General features: G+C 42.5%; 1 protein-coding gene across 4 annotated transcripts in view; it reads left to right on the top strand.

Moving 5' to 3' along the window:
* The first annotated feature begins 5,592 nt into the window (after positions 1–5,592).
* phf14 (PHD finger protein 14) overlaps positions 5,593–21,291 on the top strand; it is a 60,623-nt gene continuing 44,924 nt past the window's right edge. For 3 of the 4 annotated variants that reach the window (XM_030347124.1, XM_030347123.1, XM_030347127.1), the window contains exons 1-5: positions 5,593–5,713; positions 7,022–7,132; positions 7,481–8,247; positions 8,980–9,121; positions 20,680–20,839. In XM_030347124.1, the coding sequence (XP_030202984.1) occupies position 5,713; positions 7,022–7,132; positions 7,481–8,247; positions 8,980–9,121; positions 20,680–20,839 (1,181 nt within the window). In that variant the 5' untranslated portion in view covers positions 5,593–5,712. The remainder of the gene's footprint in view (positions 5,714–7,021; positions 7,133–7,480; positions 8,248–8,979; positions 9,122–20,679; positions 20,840–21,291) is intronic. The other variant, XM_030347126.1, reaches the window with a different exon arrangement.

Here is a 21,291-nt window from a genome sequence, read left to right as displayed (position 1 = left end):
ATGATATAATATACTGCATAATATTTCTAAAATATATTATCATCATATTTTATCTCAAGTGCTAGTTGTCAAGGTCAAGAGCCTATATTCTATTTAAAAATATATATATTGTGATTCCATGAATGAGACAATACATTTTAATGATGCGTTGAGTTTAGTCGATGGGCGAAAATGTTCTAGAATATTCTTTGTACATTCCTTCAGGCAACAGATTATCTAGTAAATGAACAACAGCATTAGTACATTTACATCTGACATATTCAATGTTGGCGCAATATAGCATGGACCTGCCACTGTTAACCAAAAAACCCAAGCGTACCTCATGAGATTAGAGGTTAGATGTGATGTAAAGAGGAAAGGTAATTCAAATAATAGATCAAAAGATAGAGGTGAAACTCACACCCTGCACAGTATAAGAAATAAAAAAGAGCAACGAAATACTGTGATTTGAACAGTAAGCTAATGAAATCCATTTTTAAGCAGTAACACACGTAATAAATTCATCGACTCGGGGGAAGAGTCAGTGGTCAAAGAAGCTGTTAACATCAGAGGCAAAGTTAAAACCACTTCAAAAGACATCCCACACACTGTGTCTAATCCCTGCTGTAAATAAAATAAAATCAATTTGAGCGTGTGGCCAGTCATTGATTCAAAGTGTACTGCCTTGCTGTCGAGAATGGCAGCCAGCTGGGGTAGCTTTGTGGTGGCTAAGGGGCACAGGGGGAGGCATCACACGCTTTCATCTTCAGCACAGCACCGTGAGCAGCAAACACGACACAGAGAAGAAGAAGCCTCTGTTCCAAACTCTCAAGGCCCTTAAAGACTTAAGATCCCAGCAGAAGCCTCCAGTATAGCTCCTCTATTGGAGGCAGTGTCTCGTCAGCACCACCTATGGAATCCACGCATGGGGACATCTAACTATTAATGAGTTTTTGTTTTTTAGCACTTAATTATCACACTATTATGTTTTGCCTGCTGTTTTTCTTGTCAATGCTTAAGTGAGTGACGATGATGATGAAATGAAAAGTACTTGCCACACACACTGCCAGTGGTGGGGTTAAGGACAAATCAACTCAAACCTCTTCCCAGTTTTAGCCCAGGGAGCTAATTTAGGAAGAGAGTCTAAGCACACACAGAAAAGATAGATGCACAACATGGTGACACATGATTTACACCATAGGAATGAATAAATGGGCCAATTTAAATGCAAAATGCAGGGTGGAGGGCGGCTGTTGATCAACAGAAACCGTTTGGTTACATCGCGTCACCCTGTGAGCTCGTAAATAACACAGAGTATAATGACTTCTGTTCAGATGTGCTCTTAACTATTACCCCCGACGTGTGGACATCCTCATGTTTTGATTTCCTACCCCCTGTGATATTCTTCTTGCGGCGTAATTGCATCTGTCCGCCGGTTCATTGAGCTGACGGATATCTAGCGCAGTACGGAGAGCGCAGGAGATCCTCCAAAGATCTGTGGGCCCGCGATGCCTCATATCTGCGATTCCTCTTCTTGAATTGTAAGCCCCCATCGAAGTTTAATCAGTGGTTGTATTTCATCTCAAGACCCACCCAACCTTTTGCCATCCGGACAGACAAGCTGAAGTTTTATTTTCCAAACATAGGTATGCTTATTGATGCGTTCCTATACTTCCCCTCGGAAAATAACTTGCAGCTCTATAAATCGCCTGGCCTGTTCTGGTCTACGTCCGCAGGCCACAATCACAATCTGTATCATGGACAGCTATTCTCCCACACTGCCATTCTACATCACTTTGAATGTTAAAAAATGTTCGGTGGTAATCCTGAAGATAGTGGGGGTGTCCGTTTTCGTAGTTCAAAGGCCGGAGAAGGTGCTTTGTCAGGAAACACAAAGTACTGAACACAATTCTATTTCAGGATTAAAAAAATAATATTCTCCCCAGTTTATTCCAAGTTTCCAGTAAGCGTTAAACTTCAGTATTAATTTAAAGGGCTTGCTCAACGCCATGAAGCCATTGTTCGGTTTGCCACCACACTGCAAACTAAGCATGGGCTCTTCCTTCTCAGAACCAGCCATGCTTGTTTTTATAATGGATGTGATTTCAGAGCCACTACCTGTCAGCCTGCTCTTCTGGCATGTGATTTATTACAAAACAGATCAGAAATGAAAGTATAAAAATGACAATGCAGATAAGCAGCTCGATGAGTACACGGATACGGCAGCACCCAATGGTTCTGATGGCAAGGTGATAAAAAGGAAATTCAAACTCTTTGGCAACAAAACGGCGCCATTTGTCATCAAATAAGGACGCTTGTTATCATCCCTTTTGCTTGGCCTCATCATCCGTCTTCCTTTTAGCCTGTATCACCATCAATCTGGCCTCATTTATTTTAATTGTCTCGTGTTTGCTAAACTGGCAAAGTCAATGGAGGACAATAGCAAAGAGGCTAATTTGGAAAGTGAGCCATGGGAGGTATTTTGGAATTTCTTATATCCTGCACATCATTGCTGTTAGCCCAACAACCTCTAAGTCAAAAGTGGTGCACAATAGCAAGGGGAAGATCCAAACAGGCAGCAGATAATAAATAGACACAATATGGTGAGTTTTCTTTACAGCCAACTGTTGGAATTAACACTGCTTAGAGAACGATACGCACTTAAATATTAAACACTAAATTAAACATTGTAGCAAATACGTTTCAAATGCTACTTTATCTCACAACATGCAACCATAACAAATGAATGAATCAGTCTGCAATTAATGATATGTGAACAAAGAGTTTGCTAAATTTGTATTAGTTTTGTTTGGCACAACACATGGGATAGAAAAGCTGTTTCAACTATATTAACTTACTGAACAGCAAAACACAGACACAAGGAAATCAATACGTGAAAGGAAACACACATTCAGTAATTATGCCATCGGATATCTACATGCTGTGCACTAGCAGATCTGCATTTCTTTGCAGTAAAGCTTATGTTTCTTTGGCAACACACCAAAAACCCAAATCAATCAATATTTTTAATTACTGGACTAACTTTTACTCAAGCTCTTCCACACACAGGATTCCCTCAAAATGATTCCGTGCTGTGACGATAAGAAACAGAATGAAACCAATTAGAACCGTTCATTCTGATTCACATGTAAACAAAAGAGAAAAACTTTCTTTAACTAACTAAACCAGTAACCTTAATTTTCAACGATAAACAAATGTTTTGCATTTAAGCATTGCAAAACATTGGGGATTGGCATCGATGGGAAAATGGATTCACAGACAAACCTAACCTAAACAAAGAGCTGTGCTTGAAGTCCAATTGTCACAATGAAATTGGTTTTGTATGCCATTAGTATTTGCCAGCGGCAAAAACATTGATTTATATTTTTATCAGAATATAACCATGCTAGAGACAAAATTATTGTTTTGATTGTTTTCTTTATTGGGGTAAGGACCCTATCTTAGGTTTACCGCGATGGCTTTGCCTCTTGGTACGAGGTCTATGATGCAATGTTGTAACAAACAGCTTGTCAATCTAGCTAAATGAGTCCGTCTCTTACCTGTCTATTGGAATAATAGCTGTGGGCGGCTTCAATGCCCTTTAAGCCAACATTCCCCGCCTGGCTGGCCACACCAAGCACATGATATTCTGTGGAGCCCAAGGCCCTGTCCATATATCGTTCCATCGTTCCCTGTATAGCGTACCATTATAGATATACTACAAAATACCATGTTGTAGTGCAGTTGGAAATCTGAGTTTACTAATTCCAATACATAATTCACTACTTTATAGCCATTACTTTAAAAGTAGTGTTGATCTTATTTCCCCACAATACCGTAATGCATACCAATTTTAATTTCCTATTCATCCATACATCCAGTGACAATTACACGTGTCCTTTTGTTGATAACAGATACATATATATATATATATGTACTGTATATGTATATATATATATATATATATATATATATATATATATATATATATATATATATATATATATAATAAGTAATTTATCCAAAATCCCCCTATTCCTTGCCTTCCTTGTTACCTTAATATTGTAGTTTATAGTGTCCACAATAAAGGGAATAGGAAATGAGTGAACAAGTGAATGACTTTGAACCAGACTCCAGTATCGTGAAGAGTGGCATCAGAGGGTCCAGGACCCTGGACAGCATCCCTCAGACCAAAGGCTCTGGTTGCCATCAGCATTGGTTCAAATAAATATGGTTCCTCCTTCTTGCGTCTGATTGGACATGGTAGTCATGACCATCTGAGAATGGGTCAAGTGTCTTCCACTCAAACCCCATTTACTGGGTGCACTGGGAAATTTGTTTTCCTAAAATTTTAAAGTGTGCAATGACATTTTAAACAAATTGATAATACAATTTAACTTAAATAATCCTACCTTTATCTTGGTTTAATTAAAGTTTCTGTAGGTATGACTCAAGAGCAGAAAAGAGTGGCAGAGAGCAAGGCATTGAAACAAACCTAAAAAAGCTGCTCTGCGCCCTCCCTCTGTACATTTCTCCACCATCGAGGAAGGCTGCATTTGATGCACCTGTAATTGACAGGCAATACATTTTCCCTGAACCAATCACTTAAAAGATGTCCTGGTTGGTCAGAAATGAACTGGAAGTGGTCTTAAAGCTAAATTGGCTAATACATACGCAGGTGCAGTCAACTCAAAAGAGATATTCTCAAAGGCATTTCAATCACAAATAACTGACTGCTGGCTAAGCCATTTGTAAGGTATTGCATTCAAATAAAAGCTCTTAAATCGAACCTTAAAGCACCTTCGAGGTTGCAATGTGTAAGATTGAGCTCTTTACAGTTTGTGGGCGGGAGTTTTCACAATTCAAAAGCTCAATAACAGTGTTTTGTCTGCTCTCACTGGCTGTGAACTGATTAGCCAGGCCGGCTGGCTGGCGTGAGGGAGAGGGGTGTCAATAGTACGATTTATGCACAAAGAGGGAAAGGAGAGTGGTACAGCTGACCAGCCTTTTTATCAACTTTTTGTATTCCATATGAAAACCTGATTGTACAAATCCCTACACATAATGCACTGCTTTATATACATAACTGTTAGAGTAGTGTTTATCTGATGTATACTTATTTCACCATTATATCGCGACGATGCATACTTTAATTTCCATTTTCATCCATACATCTGGTGGCATTTAACATCTATTTTTTGTACACACAATAGAGTATATATATAGTGAGATTATTTTAAACAAAGAGAGTGGTACGGGGCTGACCAGCATGTTTTATTTGTAGAATATATCAATTATATGATTCATTGATGATAATAATAGTAAAAATAAAAGCAATTTAAAATTAAAGGATGAACCTCAGCCTAAAAACATTTATAAGTATATCTATATACTTTATTAACAAAAATGTATGATTTGTATTTTAAAACACACCTACTATATGAGAATGAGATGCACAACCAAAACATGTAAAAATCTCTTTTGGAACAGAGATGGGTAGAGTCGCAGAATAGAATAAGACGACTTCTTATGTTATTAATTAGCATTTACTGAATTATGACTCACTGTGGTCTGAGAAGAAAAAAAACGACAAAACATCCTCGCCGTTTCCATGACAACCTCCTCCAGTTGACTGGACGTCGGGATGCTGCATGCTATGCTACGCTGTGCACACACCATGGTGTAAGGAGACCTTCTTTGTTCCGTTCAGTAAAAACGACCCAAAACTGACAAAGTGAGTGACGCTTTCGATATTATTATTCTTCGTGGACATGAAACGTGTCGTTATTCAACGGAGGAGTGTTTGCATTCAGAAGCATGACATATTTGCAGGGATTCTGCTGCTTCATTAGCATGCTAACGGCTAAGCTAGCTCGGCTAGCTCTGCTCCTCCCATTAACCAGTCGAGCAGGGCTAGCTGGTTAGTAGCGGGGCTAGTAGCTCCGCTGGCTAGTGCTAGCTGCATGTAAAAGTTGAACGTTCCGATATTTCATCCGGTTATCCTCAGTGCTCATAAACAACGTTGTGTGTCAGACAGTGTATCACAGTGTTTAAACAGGTTGATTTTTGCACATTTACATTCATAAACATTCGGTTAGCGTGGTCTGTTAGCATTCTTTAGCTTGCGAGGAACATCAGAAGACAGGCTGCTTTGTCTTTGTCTGCTAGCAGCTGATTACAGTCACACAGCAGACGAGCCTTCAGTCTACAGACGGTGACTGATATGCTTCAAGGGCCGTTCAATACGTACAACACTATATTCCAACACTAAAGGCACCAAAACATGATGCTACTACTCCATTAAGCTTACAACTAAATTACAAATGAGGATGTAATGAAGTACAGAAACCACAGCGGTTTCTTCATGTATAATATAATTATATAGTTACGTTTGACACTAGTAGATATTTCAACCACATAAGTAGGAATGTCACTCTGATAATAATAATATACCTAATAGTAATACGAGGATGATTGAGATGTATTCAGTGTTGTAACGTTCCCAGGATAAATCAAGCATCAGGGAGGTTGCCTAGTGTTATTTAATTGAAGGCAGCTACTGTAATGCATTCATCTGCTTTCTGTGTGTTGGTTAACATGCATGGCATGCAAATGTTATAACATCGAACAATAATTAGCCTCTGAAACTGGTCAATTTACTTTTTCCTCACTGTTCTACAACCACTGATAATTTTTAAGAACGTCTGACTCATATTCATTATCACTACATGCTGATGTTTAAGACTAAAGAAATATGAATTCAAACATATGAAAATGCATATATTTAGCCCTTACTTCGTGTGTGTGTGTGTGTGTGTGTGTGTGTGTGTGTGTGTGTGTGTGTGTGTGTGTGTGTGTAATGCAACCTCAGGGCATCCTTTCAGCAGAATATCACAGACATGATCAGCCATTTAATTGCCAGACAGATGTTTTGCACTTTGGCATGCTTTTTCCGATGATATTTAAATACAGCAGAGTAGGAGCGCTGCATGTTTCTGCCACGCTGCATTTCATCCACTGAACGTCTCTCTGCCTGACTTAGTGGACCGTGGCTTGAAGCGCCGGCAGGTGAAGCCCCTCGCAGCCTCCCTGTTGGAGGCCTTGGATTATGACAGCTCGGATGACAGTGACTTTGAAGTGGGCGATGCCTCAGGTAAACCACAGCATGTGTCATTCCTAACACTTCGGCTCACACGGGTTCTCCTTTTATTGTCGCCTCCTTCATCTTATGCACTCACTTAGGATGTGTAATGGTGTCGTGTTTCAATTTTTTCTGTAATCTTTTTGCAATAAGAAAGGAACACACTTCTTTATGCTGCATGAAATCTGGCCAATGGGGAGGCCCCTCGGACAACACGGGGCCTCCGTTTGATAAACTCCCTGAACTACAAGGCATTGATGGATGCAGATCAGGATGACCAGCGGCCCTGTTTCCACGGCCCTCTACTGAAGGCTCGTTCGTATGTTTAGGGGAGCCGTTCTAAAAGCCTTTCCTCTTCAGCTTCAGACATCACGGGCATCGGGAGCGACGAGGAGGGCTCCAGAGTTAGCGCGGCGGGCTCCGACAGCGACTCGGACAACGCCACGTCTGCACGCCGCGGCGTGGAGGAGGCCGGGAAAGAGGCGGTCACCTCGGACTGCGTGATTGTGGAGGAGGAGAAGGGAAGGCCCTCCTCGGACGGCTCCGGCAAAGAACCCGCCGCCGCCGCCATGGCCGCCAAGGGCCGGCGCAAGAGCAGGAGGAGCTCGGACACGGAGGCGGCGGCGGGCAGCGGCGGAGAGGGGTCGGGGTCGGGCTCGGGGAACGGGGACGCGGACGGCAGCGCTGAGGCCGGGGCCGCCGCCGCCGCCGCCGAACCCAAGAAGTGGAACTTCCGTCGCAACCGGCCGCTGCTGGACTTCACCACCATGGAGGACCTGAACGAAATGGACGACTACGACAGCGAGGACGACAACGACTGGCGGCCGGCGGCGGGCAAGAAGAAGAACAAGGCGGCGGCGCAGAAAGGCCTCGGCGGCACCGAGGGAGAGGAGGGGGGGAGCGGGACAGACGACGACGACGATGACGACGGGGACAATGACGACGACGATGATGACGACGACGGGGATAACGATGACGACGACGACAAGGATGAGGACAAGGAGGGCAACAGCAGCAGCAGCGACAGCGACAAGGAGATGAGTAAACCCAAGAAGAAGGCCAAGAACAACAGCTCCTTTGACGACGAGCTGACCAATGACAGCACGTCCCAAGAAAAAGGCAACAAGGTGAGTGTGTTCCTGGGCTAGAAGATGATGTAAACTAGATCAGCTAGGACTCCTCACCAAGGTGGGGAACCAATCCCATTCGTCCCGTTGCTTATGGCTCAAATCATCATACATTGTGCAATTGTGTCTTTTTATTTGATGAGCTTGACTCTTTGTTGCTGGTACAACTACGCAAATATCAAAGATCAAGCAGCTGATAGCATTTAGAAGCTCTTATACATGACTAGATATCGTAGATGTTTGCAAATATAAAATCGATTTACATTGTCCTAATGTCTTGTGTAGGATTTTACCCAGTCACAATTCAGGAGACACCAGGCTTTTTCAGCAAACCTTGATCAAGGTTTGCATGTTTCCTGCCAAAAGAACTCCCTTTTTCTGCCAACCCAAACTACTGCAAACGATCACAAGGCTGTGTTATGGCTCACACGTAAGCTACTTTGTTTGGCAGCACATAACAGCAAACACACAAACAAACGAGGCACAAAAGTTGTCCACTCCTAATCCCGGTGAAAGTTTGGATGGTATCAGGGACAATCCCGGGAGGACAAACCCGAGCTCTCTGCGCTAATCGACTTAGAGCCGTGTCCATCATCATTGTGGATGGGATTTACCCAAAGCCAAGCGCCCAATGTGCGGTCAGCAAATCGGGGGTTACGGGCGGGGGCGCGGTGCAACGTGGTTCACTGGTTTTCTCGCTGTCTCCCCCCCCTTCCCCCCGGTCTCCGGCAGGATCCCTCGCTGGAGCTGGCCCAGACCTGGAGCGCCCAGCGGATGGAGCACATCCTGATCTGCTGCGTGTGTCTGGGGGACAACAGCGAGGACGCCGACGAGATCATCCAGTGTGACAACTGTGGCGTGACGGTGCACGAAGGTGAGCGGCCACCTGTTGACTCGCCGTATCTGAGACGGGCACATGCATCATGGGCTTCCCGGCATGGGGTTGGCATGGCAGCCATTAGTTCCTCCCTCATGGATATCCTGATATGTTTGACGTTGCCGATGTTAGGTAGACGAATCCGAAGATACTTGAATCATCCCTGAGGGGGAATGAAGGTTTCACAGCAGATCACATCTCACACAATAGTCTTCTCATAATAAGGAAATAGTGAGTGACAATGGAATCCAAAAACCTCTCCATCGGAGAAATGTAATTACAGAGTTCTAATTTTAAGACCTAGGTATTCTGACCATGTAAACCATGGCCGAAACATTGGAAAGTGTTGAACGCTCAATTAAACCAAATGGTATGAATTGGAAGACATTTTCCTTTATCATAATTTATAAATGTAGAAACCAAACTCCCAACTAGTTAAATGTTTTGCCAGCTTACCGGCTGTTCATATGGTAGCAGTCCTCTCTACAATGTGTTTATTTATTGCTAGACAAGGGTTTGTTGAGTGTTTGTTGAACAGCTTACCAGCATTAAAACAGCATGTTGGAACAGCATGGTGATGCTAACTTACTTTTTTATTTTTTGTCATTTATCTAAATAGCTGTGTGTGTGTGTGTACAATCTATACGATACAAAAACCTTTGCATATCACTTCTTTGATTAATTTCTCTTACAGCTACAGAGTTGCTGGTTTTACACCTTGTCTTCTCTTGGCATAAGTGTCAATCTGTCCTTGAGCATAGCAGATAACGCAAAGTAATTCCTTCAGACACGTCGGTTTGTTGCCTTGCAGGAGTTGACTCTGCTGTGTGTCAAAAAGTTAATCAGGAATCGGGACAGCTGGTGAAATGCAATGTAAGGGGAAAGGATCCATAAAATGATTCATCTTTTCATCGGCATGTAGAGCAGGTAAAGACTTTAGCAGGCTTATACATTCACTAGCCCTTGGCTTCAACTTATTGTGCCTATTACAATATAAAATACTACACAATATGTATCCATATTTTGAGGAGACTCTTGCATGTGGCATTTGCTCCCCAACGCCTTCTGTAGCGCTGGGCTTTGCAGTTGATCAACTTCTTCCAAGTCCTTTGTATCTGTCCATATTCATCCGATTAAAATTTAAAACAACAATGTCATAAGGATTAAAGGTATAATACGTAACATCCGCATTCAAATGGCGTCATCGGCCCTTTACCCCTAACCTCCGGGGAAACGCGCCCAAACAGTCTCCAGTAGAGATGGCAGGTGGCTCACACCAGCCATCAAGCAGGTGTAGTGTTTCCCAAGCACAGACTTTGTTTTTAATACGTATCTTCTGTCCGTCCAAGAGAACAACGCCATCGCCGATTCCAATACATTGTGGCACGGCGAGCAACACATTGGTTTGCTGTTGCTCTCTCTCTGACCAACATTCTGACAACAGACCCGTTTGTAGAAAGCCCCTCCTTGCTGTACTTTTTCTGAATCAGAACGCGCACAGGAATAATGATTGTTGTTGGCTATTTTCGCTGAGAAGACAGATTCCCGAATTCATTCATAGCATCAATCCGGAGTTAACAAATCAGTATTAGGCATGATAGGAATACCAAAAAACTTGATTTAAATACACGGGCTAAAGCTCAACGCGTATTTGGTTAACCGGTATTATATAAAGTCTATGTTAAGTCAGTTTAACCTGTATTATACATAGTATATGTTCAGTCAGTTGAACCTGTATTATATACAGTTTATGGTAACTCAGTTGAACCTGTATCATATGCAGTATATGTGTGTTACAACCACACTAGAGCTCCACTGACCATGCAGTTATTTGGCTGCTTTTCACTGTTGTACAGCTAGTGGGATATACTTCAGAAAAGCCCTTTTATTTCATAAGGAACATTTTTAAACTTGAGAGCTCCGCTCCACTGATTGGTATTTTAGTTGGGATATTGTTTCGTGCAGGGTACTTTTAACATGCCTGTTGAAATCTAGACCAAACAATGTCTCTGTAGAGGAGTGCTGCTGCTTGTCTCCTTGGCATGTATACACCGATGGACACACTCACACTCATAACCGTGTTCAAGTGTTAAGTTCCCTGCGCCGGATCGCTGCAAATCAGAGCGTTTATATCTGTTGAATATCCAATATCTTTTTTTTAAAAAGACCAAAACAACGACACATTCACATTGATTGGTGCCTGAGTCACGTCAGATAGATGTTCCCTGGCTCTGATGGCGCCCATGTTCCTCACTACTTTAGACAGAGTCGTCCTAAAACATCCTATTTCGGTATTGTTTCGATTGAGATAACCCTAGCCGTAGAAATTATGTATTACACTTTTAATTAATTAATGAAATGATAAAGTAAGTTTGTTGACATAGCAAACAATTTTTTCTGGTTGTACCATGCAGCTCGTCTGATGCCATTAGCGGGAATCAGTATAAAGGTTCTGTGGTGATGTATGAGTCGTACAGCTGCATTACATTGGTCCACCACACAAACATGCACACGGTATGGAACTGGAATCTCCTGGCATCATTTAGCGTTCGGAAAAAATGTGTTATTAGGCTAATCCAGCACATGTCCTCATCCTTTGTATGGGAGCAGACCTCTCCGGTGCGTCTAAGTGACTGATCAGTGGTAAAAGCTAAAAGCTTTGTAAGCCAATCACGCAGAAAGCATGGACAACAGCCCCTGGTGTCTGCACTCCCATGGGCAGCACGGGGGACAAAGGCAGGCTTGTGTACAGAGCACAACCAATTGCAAATTGACAAGAACCAGGTATTTATCAACAGCTGTGTGTTTGAGCTGCCTTAATAAACCCAGATATTTATTTTCGGCAAGCTTCCTCGCTGAGTAAAATGCTAATATGCTTTGACCTGATGCACCCAAGCAAGTGATAAATATCTGAGCTTGACAAAGACTGGGTAATTTATATAATACCCTTAATTGTAACAAGCATTCCTGCCCGTGGTGCACCATATGAGAGAACAGTATGCAGCTAATGCCAGCGCAGAACAAGATGCAAACCAACAAACCACACGTCTTCTCAGGAGACTGCTAGTACCCTTGGGTGATATCAATAAGAAAAGAACATGCACAAACATTTTGTCCAATAAATATAGATGCACAGACCAACATTAAATCTCATGAGCAACATACACTACAGACAGTGAAACCCTTCTACCCAAGTCGAAAGATGAAATTGTGGCTTCCAAACTATATCCATCAGCCTCGACACCAATGTGACAGATGGGCTATTCAACCTACCCATGTGAATGCGAGCTTATGCTCCGTCTTTTCACCAAATATCCTCTGTATTTACAGGATTCAATTATACTGGAGTTTAAATTTGTTAACCAATTGTTAAATAGTGTAGTGAATGGTAGTTTGCGGATGAGGGAGTTATGATAAGCTGGTGTGCATCCATTTTTTGGAGATGTTTGTTTTTCAGGTTGTTAACCTGAAAACTCAAAGTCGTCTCACTCTTTTGGAGAAAGTATTCAAAACAAGCTGTAGCCATACAGCTGCACCATGTTATCAAAAGCAACCTATACTCACGTACCGAGGTGAAGTAAACATTGGTTTTGTCGTGCTGACTTATATCTAGATTAATGATCAATATATCTATCAATTGATCATGTAACAGATTGATTTAATTAGGTCTATAAATGTAGTTTACCACTATGGATGCAATAAGAGTATTGTATGTTGTAAGTACTGTATGTTGTAAAACATAAACAGGCTCTAACTTCTGGTCATTCAATGTAAATAGACCATGGTGACTAGGACAAAGATACCTCATCGTGATTGGTTGAACCGTTTGACTTTTGACTAGAGCTGTTAAAAATCGACCTTGATGTAAATAACTTTTTTGCAAAACTGAAATGGCGTTGTATGTGTACAGTCCCATTCAGCTCCATCATTTGTAATTCTTTCATTGAAGGGAAAAAATCTCAATGAATAATGGCATTTAAGGTAAAGGTTGTATGTCCTTTATTCATATTTTTAAGGCTCACTGAGCAACAGATGAATGTATTGAGCGACAATCTGCTAGTATGAAGAAACCACATGAAGACGGAGCACTTTAACACAGTAAGCAAGGGTTAGGGAAGATTTTTTTATATATTTTGCCTCTCATAGTCAATTTTTTATGATGTTTAATGTTTTGTTTTATGTGGATATATGTCCTGTCTTGTAACATCAGGGACCATGATGGAAATAAGTGCTTGCACTTTGTCATGTTTTTCCTCTATCCCTTGGATATGTCTTTATTCCAAATAAATCAAATCAAATCAAAATCAAACATGAAACAAGCGCCACCACCTTTTGATAAAGAAAGCCTTTTTTAAGACAAGGCCTCGTCGCCTAATTCCTGATGTCTCCTGGTAATCAAACGTTGTTTCTGCAAGATAGTGGAAAGGCTTATTGTGGCTGATAAAAAAAAGTGAATCATTGCTAGTACAAGCAACCACAAACAACAAATTTTTATATATTATCAATGAAGATAAAAATAAATCCACATTACCAAGAAATAACTCAATTCAAAAAGCGATGATGTACGTCTTCGAAACAAAGCAGCAAAGTTAAATTGGCACCTCCACAAGAAGCAACTTGGAAATGAAGCAAGCACAATGCTGGCAGAGAGTCAGGGCAGGTGGGAGTATCATCGCCTTCGCATTTATTACTTTCGTACTGGAGTTGTAGTAGTACAGAAAAAAGACCAGACAAGAAAGCCACCCAACACTTATGTCTGTACATTCCTAACCCTAACTCATATATTGGTGAATCCCTAGTTTAAACATCTCTTAAATTCAATATACTGCCTCACATTCATCAATGGATTTCTGCTGCATGCAGAGCAGTGGGAGCCGCCCATACAAAGGTTGATCTCATTTATAACCCTATTAGGAGAATGATGCCTTATCGCTGCTATGGCGTAGTTGCAAGATCTAGACACTTCTACCCGGGGGAGGGGGGGGGGGAGCCAGCATTGCTGCCATCTTAAGGGGAGCTGGACAGCTGTGCAATCTGAAACGGCCAGTCTCTGCCAGGTGCCTGACACCCTTATGTGCCAGCTGCACCCTGGTGCCAAAAACCCCCAGGATGCATAACTGGGCGGCGGGTGAGTGGATGGGTAAGGGGGGGTATTGGAGTGCATAGCTTTCATAACAACATATTGTCACCGCAACTCAGTACTTTGGCATTTTAAATGAGGTCCACATGGGTGTCATGTGCATCGATATCCCTCATGTATACGCACGTTTAAATGCTGTCTATAAATTGCATTGAATTGCTGTTGTTTTGAATATTGAGTATAAGTAGCTTGTATGGAAATTTAACAAATATTCAGAGCTTGAAATTATGTATTTGGTCAGCCCTAGTATGTACAATGGATAGTATCAGGCAAGCAAACCTTTCACCTTTCGGCAAAATTCCCTATTTGGAAGGTTGTGTAAACCTGCAATACAATTATTTTTCAGGGGGCAGGGGGGGGGGGGGGGCAGAGATTCGTGATCAATTTTCTGTCCTAGACTTAGATAGATAATAAATCCTTAAACCAGTTGGATCCACTGAGCGGTGCCTACAGAGCGATCGCATATAAGAAGGTGGCCGATGCCATCAGTGGGCCCATAGTGTTGTTTATATGGAGCAATGTATGGACTTATGGCAATAATGTCTGGCCCTGATTTGAGTTATTTTATATCTATTTTAGAGCTCATCTCTGAATCATGTTGTTTTCTCACCATTTACAATAGTCTCTACCAATCTGTACATGACTCCATAATAATAAAAGGGATTATTTTATTGATATGGACCTCTAAACTTTAAATATAACCTTTGACTTGACAGACTGTTCTAAGCTTCTTGGAGACCTTCTTCCCTACAGTTTCCATGTGTGGCAAATTTGACAACTGCAAGATGTTCACGTTATCCACTTGATCTATCCACAATGAATCGTATTATAACAGAAATAGACACGCACTGGACTGATATATACCAAGCTTTTTTGGTATCGTTACGGATTACAGAACATGAGGCGCCGGAATAATGATAAAACAAATAAAATAAATGACATGCCTGCTTTGCAACCATGCTAATAAATCCTTACATTTGAAAATGTTTGGTGTCAGTGTGGTTATGAATAGTTATGAGAAAGTTCCACCTTGGTCTGACTTCTGAGCCTTGAACACGTACAATAAGAGATGGGGACTTGAGCTTGAGACTTGGACTCATGTCGCTCTTAAGTCCCACATACACTGACTCGAGACTTGATTGAGACTCCTCCTCAATCAAGTCAAAAGACTCTCGACTCGAGATTTGGGACTCGTGAACAATCTTTATTTTATTTTGGGCGTATTAACCTTAAGGAAATGTCTGTGGAGATGAATATCCTTCCTTGCGTAACCTTAGGCCTCGGGTGCACAAGCCGTGTAATTAGCATTTTTTGAATCTCATTATCAATCCAGAACCATGCAGTCAAATCATCATTTATTCTATCCAAACACACAATGAATTAATGAGAATGGAACTGTCTAACTCGTTATTTGTTATCCAAGCTTAGTAACCACAATAGAGGTAGAGGGCAGAAACCAGCGTAGCTGTCCGTTTCTCTGCCTGTATGTATTGATACGTACAAAGCATATCACATGGGATTTTATGTTGACTGGGGTTGAATGGGTTGTGGGTGTATGATCCTTACAGACGATGGTATTATCCGTTATGGCTCCTTTCCTTAACTTGTCCGCTCCAAACTAGACCGCAGTGCTCTATGTTTACATGGCGTCACGTCTTTTCTCAATGGCATACATTTTATCCGTTCTGCTGACGAGTGGCCGCCGACCTATTTTGCACCTAATGCTAGTCTGAGCTTAGTCAGAATTCAGGGAGCCTAACTACTTCCAAATAACCCAAGTGGTATGACCTTTCTTATGTGCAATTACTTAGTCTTTGGCGACAGTTTCGCACTCTGTTCCGCCCCCGCTCTGAGCAGTAGTCCGCTACTCCACACAGGAGGTCGTCCTGTGTTGTTGTGAGTGAGAGGGGCTGGAAACATGCGTCAACTACCTGAACGGCGCCAGGAGTAGTGGGATGACCATATGGGGATTTCCCTCGGTGTGTTTATGGGGTGCTGCGTGCATGTACGTCATCATGAATCGACTAGCCTGTGCTACTATGAACCCATGGCACCGACAAATTTATTCATGCTGTTAAATAGGAAATAAATCAGAAATATCAAAAAATGTATTAACTGATTACTAGTTTATTAATATAGATTTAGGGTCCAGCCCTACTTCCAGTCCATGTCAGGGTGACCACATACTGTTTCAGATAACCTCCAACGAGGTGTGCATGGTGCTCCGAAATATTCTCACTCTGTTAGCCAACCAAACTACTGCAAACGATGACAGGCTTGTGTTGTGGCTTCACGTAAGCTTCTTTGTTTGGCACCCCATAACAGCCATTGTTTTCTTCCTTTGCTCTTTGTCCAAATGGCATCGATGCTATCATAATTCATTGTATTCTAGCAGGAGTGCAGTGTGCAACAACATTTTGCTGAAACCCAGCCCCACTCGTTCACACCAATATACATCGTCAATGAAACTATTTTGTTAGGGAGATGGAGTTTGTATACCCAAGGCGAGCTCGAAAACTCAATAGCAGGGGGTGGTTCAGAAATGGGCAAAACAACTTGAAGGAGCTGGTTAGGGACAGATGAGAGACGGGGCCGGCGTTTGTTGGAGCTAATGAAAGTGTGTTCCACCGTTCTCCACTCTTTGGTTCACGTCATCTAGTCAGCCACGCTCCCTAACAAACGAGAAGACATGAGGATGAAAGGGAGGCAGGGGAGGGGGGATGTTCAAAAGCAGCAGTGAGCCAGGCTCTCTGTGTGCACTCCCTTGTAGAAGAGGTGCTGTATCCGGCCGACGCGACGCTGATTATTCCCTCTTTTCTCCGGCGTCTCTTCCCAAGCGGACATCATTAGACATCCCGACAGCTCTCAGCGCTTTTACTTCTGTCCCCAATGCTTATTACGTTCCTTTCTTGTCATAACTAGCTTTTTTATGTTTGCCTTTTTTTAAATATATATCTGCCAGGGCTTTTTTTAGTTTGTAGTCTTATTTGTCATTAAAGTGTAATGCTGTGCTCTGTTAGCCAAGGTCAAGTGCCTGGTTATCTCTCCCCGGACGAATCTCTTGACTGATTCCTCCGTCAATTAATTGAATGCAGCGTTGCTTCTGTCTCGATCTTAATGAGTTCTGGACAGTAAACTTAACAGCTTTCCTGAATGTTTGAGTTTTTGTTTACGTTGCTGTTAAGTTCCTTCGTCGAGATGGCGCTCCACAAATACTATACAGCAAAAGCAGAATACGACTGACAACACAACGACTGCACTGCAAATAAACCGTTCAAATAAACAAATAAACCGTACCGTCTATGTGAAAGGCTGTGTTTTGTGTGTGCTGAAAATGAAATGAATAGTAGTGTAGTTTAGTGTGTTTTCCTCTGTGGTGCTGTCAGGTTAGAAACAGTTCCAACATGCCTCTGTTATGCTGAGTGACCCTCTGTTAAGTTTCCTCTCTGAAGCAGAGCACTTCTATCGGCACCCCACACATACATAGTCTTTGCGACTGCAGACCAGCTTTTTAATAATAATAATAATAATTCCTCTTGCATCAATTCTTCATAAATGTACTTTTAGTCTTCATAATTGAAGACTATCAAGTCAAATTAAATATGCACATGTGCAATAGAGATTGCCTTTAAGCATTGAACATGACTAATTCCAGATTGCTGCAATGAGCTGTACCCATATGCCCCACCAATGAAATGTTTGAGGAAACGAATTGCACTTTGTCGTTTTCGTAGTGTCGCATCATTTCCGACGGTGGATCCCGAGAGAACATTTTAAACAAATATACACTGTACTTTCGTGAGTTGGCTATCAAAATAATATATTTATAAAATATGTTTTTACGGACAATGATATCATAACCTTCTCTCCTGGCAAATAATTAGTCACAATAACTTTGTTGTACTGACTCTACCAAAGATCATTTAGCGTAAGCGTGCTCTTGCCACAGATGTTAACAATAGCAATACACCACTGTCTTATTTAGGTGAGTTTTTGTAAGTTTATGCACTAAAATACATTCTGATCACAAAAACATAGGTGCTATTGCTGTTGTTTCTGTTTGTGGCAGACGTGCTCACGCTGAATGTTCTTGAGAACAACTGGCCCAGCGAGGCCGTTGTGGACGGATATATTGGTGACGGATGTTTCAGAGGAGCCATGAGAGCACAATGATTTGACTGGACAGTGTGGTCCTCTGAGTACTTTTTGTACAGATGAATAGTTGCAGTAACAACACAGTGCGCTGAGCGTAGTTTCTGACCAGTACTGATAATGGATGTGCCGACCTGATGCAGTGCTTAAATGTTGCTTTGCCGGACCACGGTTGAGGCAGACACATTATAGTGTGTGTTGATCGCTATAGGTAGGCTATTAGTGGGAGACCGCTGCCAGGACCAAATGAGAACCATCAATGTGCTGTCAGAATAACAGATGGCTCTCTCACCGTGATGAGGCGCTCATCACAGCTCTTCATCGCAGCAACAAAAAGAAGCCTCTCTTCATTATCCTCTCTTCATTATCCTCACTTTGTATTATCACATGTACACACATTTAGAGACACACATCTCATGAGCCGCTAACGCTGCTGGCCGCAGTAATGATAGCTGTGCTAGATGTTCTTTAGCTTTTAGAAAACCTCAGTGGAGACGGTTGCTAGCTACCAATCTTGATCTGGGATAACAGCTTCCCTCCCTTCCTTCCCCCGTACGTTGTCATTTTTTCCCCCGGTATATATTTCTTTACTGCCATGTTCGTCATTTCTGACGAGGGGTAATCCTTACCGCGGGGATTATAGGTAAAAGGTGTCCTGTAGTCAACATTTCGTCGGCTCAGCCCATATTAGCCAACCACCCCGTGGGCTTTAGTGGCCTGAGCTTTGTGTGGCGGTTCAAAGAGAGAGATGCTGGAGGATTCTCCGGTTTTTTGGTTACTTTCTACTCCTGCGTTGGTTACCGCCCAGTCTCTTCGACCACAACAAATCCCTGGCTCAAAGTCAAACCTGGACCAATCGTTCCCGACTGTTTTCCCATCTTATATTTAGTAATACGTTTCCTAAAGAAAATACATTAAGTGGAGTGGAGCCCTACTGGGGGGGCTGCGTCCAGGCCCCCCATGCTGTGGAGGGGGAGAGGAGGTGAGCGTGTTGTGTTGGTTCCCCTTCCTTAGACGGTAAAGACTCAAAGCGGTTATTTCCATTTGAAGGTCAGGATGAAGCCCCAGCTGTGCCTTAATTGCCCCGTTGGAGTAATCAGCCGCCTGATTGGTGTAATCCGGACTTCCAGCTGTTAGCCCAAAGAAGAAGCACGGAAGCTCAGAAGCTGTGGAGAAACACTGTCTTTATTTATATCTACCATTTTAAAATAAGGGATCCTTCAATTAAATGCCTAAGCCCTCAAAAATTAAAAATGTTAATGTTCTGGATATTCATCTTTCTTTGAAAAAAGACAATGTATTGGTCATCTCCACACCAGAGTTTGGGGTTGGATCCCCCATGTCTGTAGCCCCTCTGTATGCATGCTTCAGCAATGTGCCTCACCCCGGCCAAATATGAGATTCTTTCAAATGGTCTGTTTTGCTCGGATTAGTTTTTTTTTATATTCTTTAAGAGTAAAAGATCAAACCAAGTCTGGACCTCCTAAGTTCATATTGAATTTATATTTTCATATAGGAGGAAAATGAAAACGTCTTCAATTCAGTCCCACAAGTTGAGGCATAGGGTTCGCCTCGATCAAGAAAACAAGGCACAAGTGCTCGCTGAACCAATGGACAGAGCTGAATAAACAAGTCCATCTGCCCCAGTGTTTGCTTTCGATAGTCTCCCTGATTCCCCAGTGTGGCCCACAGTGACGTGCATGCAGAACACTGAGCTTTTGATTCGTGAGTCCTCCCCACTGCTCTGAGAGCCCGGGGGCTGGTTGGACTGAATTAGGAGTTGGTGCGTTATCTCCCCCAATGGAGGCGGCGCACTGATTGCTGCCTTCATTGGTAGCAAGGAGCACGTTTTCCGGGTGTAATAGCCACCATAGGAAGTGCATCAGCAGAAGTAATTGTTTAGGCAACCTCAGAAAATTAAAGGGACAACTTGGAAATGGTTAGTTTTTTTTTTGGGTCATTTCTTCCTCTTGCTTGTCCGCGGGCATAGTCTGTCTGGTCAAATGTTCCATTTGGTGGTTGTGCTAAATTGCATCATAGTGCGATTTACTTATATGTGCTGCTTGATGGAAACTGTTCCTAGCTGGAAAGAACTAAAGTTCAAAGTTACCAAGTGCAACTCGCACACGAACCATGCAACACTTTGCTTGTTTCAAAGTGGATGAAGTTAGAGCTGGTTTAGATGATGAATCATGATGACTAGTGCCATGCTCAAAACTGCCATCCCAGTGATTATAATCTCCCCCATTTTGGTTTGTTTCAGGTTGCTATGGCGTCGACGGGGAGAGCGACTCCATCATGAGCTCAGCCTCAGAGAACTCAACAGAACCCTGGTTCTGTGATGCCTGCAAGAACGGGGTGACCCCCAGCTGTGAGCTCTGCCCCAATCAGGACGGGATATTCAAAGAGACGGACGCTGGGAGGTGGGCGTGGCCTCATGGCGTTTACCCAGGGTTCACTCTCTTACCGTTTTATAAGACGCAGCGATTGGATGGTGTTGAGAAACAAATAAAGCTATTGACCTTCTGCAGTGGGAAAGGAAATGCTGCATAGCTATCTAAATTGTGCATACATTCAATATTGGAAAGAGGCTTGAGAGAATAGAGAGAGAGAGACAGAGATACGGAGAGACAGAGAGAGGAAGGGACTTAAAGTAAAGAGATGAGAGCGAGCGGGGGAGAGAAGAAGAAGGGAGGAAAGAAGAGCAAGAGATAGAAAAATAGGAGTGAGAAAAGGAAAGGGAGAAAGAGTGTGTTATGTGGAGCGAGGAGGCTTCAGCCACGTTATCACTGATAGTGGCTCCTCAGCCAGGCTGCACCCGAATTTACTACTTCACTAGAGCATGAAAAACACAGCAAATTAAACTGTGAAGCGC

The sequence above is a fragment of the Gadus morhua genome, chromosome 22 (genome assembly GCF_902167405.1).
Source record: "Gadus morhua chromosome 22, gadMor3.0, whole genome shotgun sequence".
In the NCBI taxonomy this organism is placed as follows: domain Eukaryota; kingdom Metazoa; phylum Chordata; class Actinopteri; order Gadiformes; family Gadidae; genus Gadus; species Gadus morhua.
Note: the sequence above shows the minus strand (reverse complement) of the source record. Positions and strands in the feature narration are given on the sequence as shown.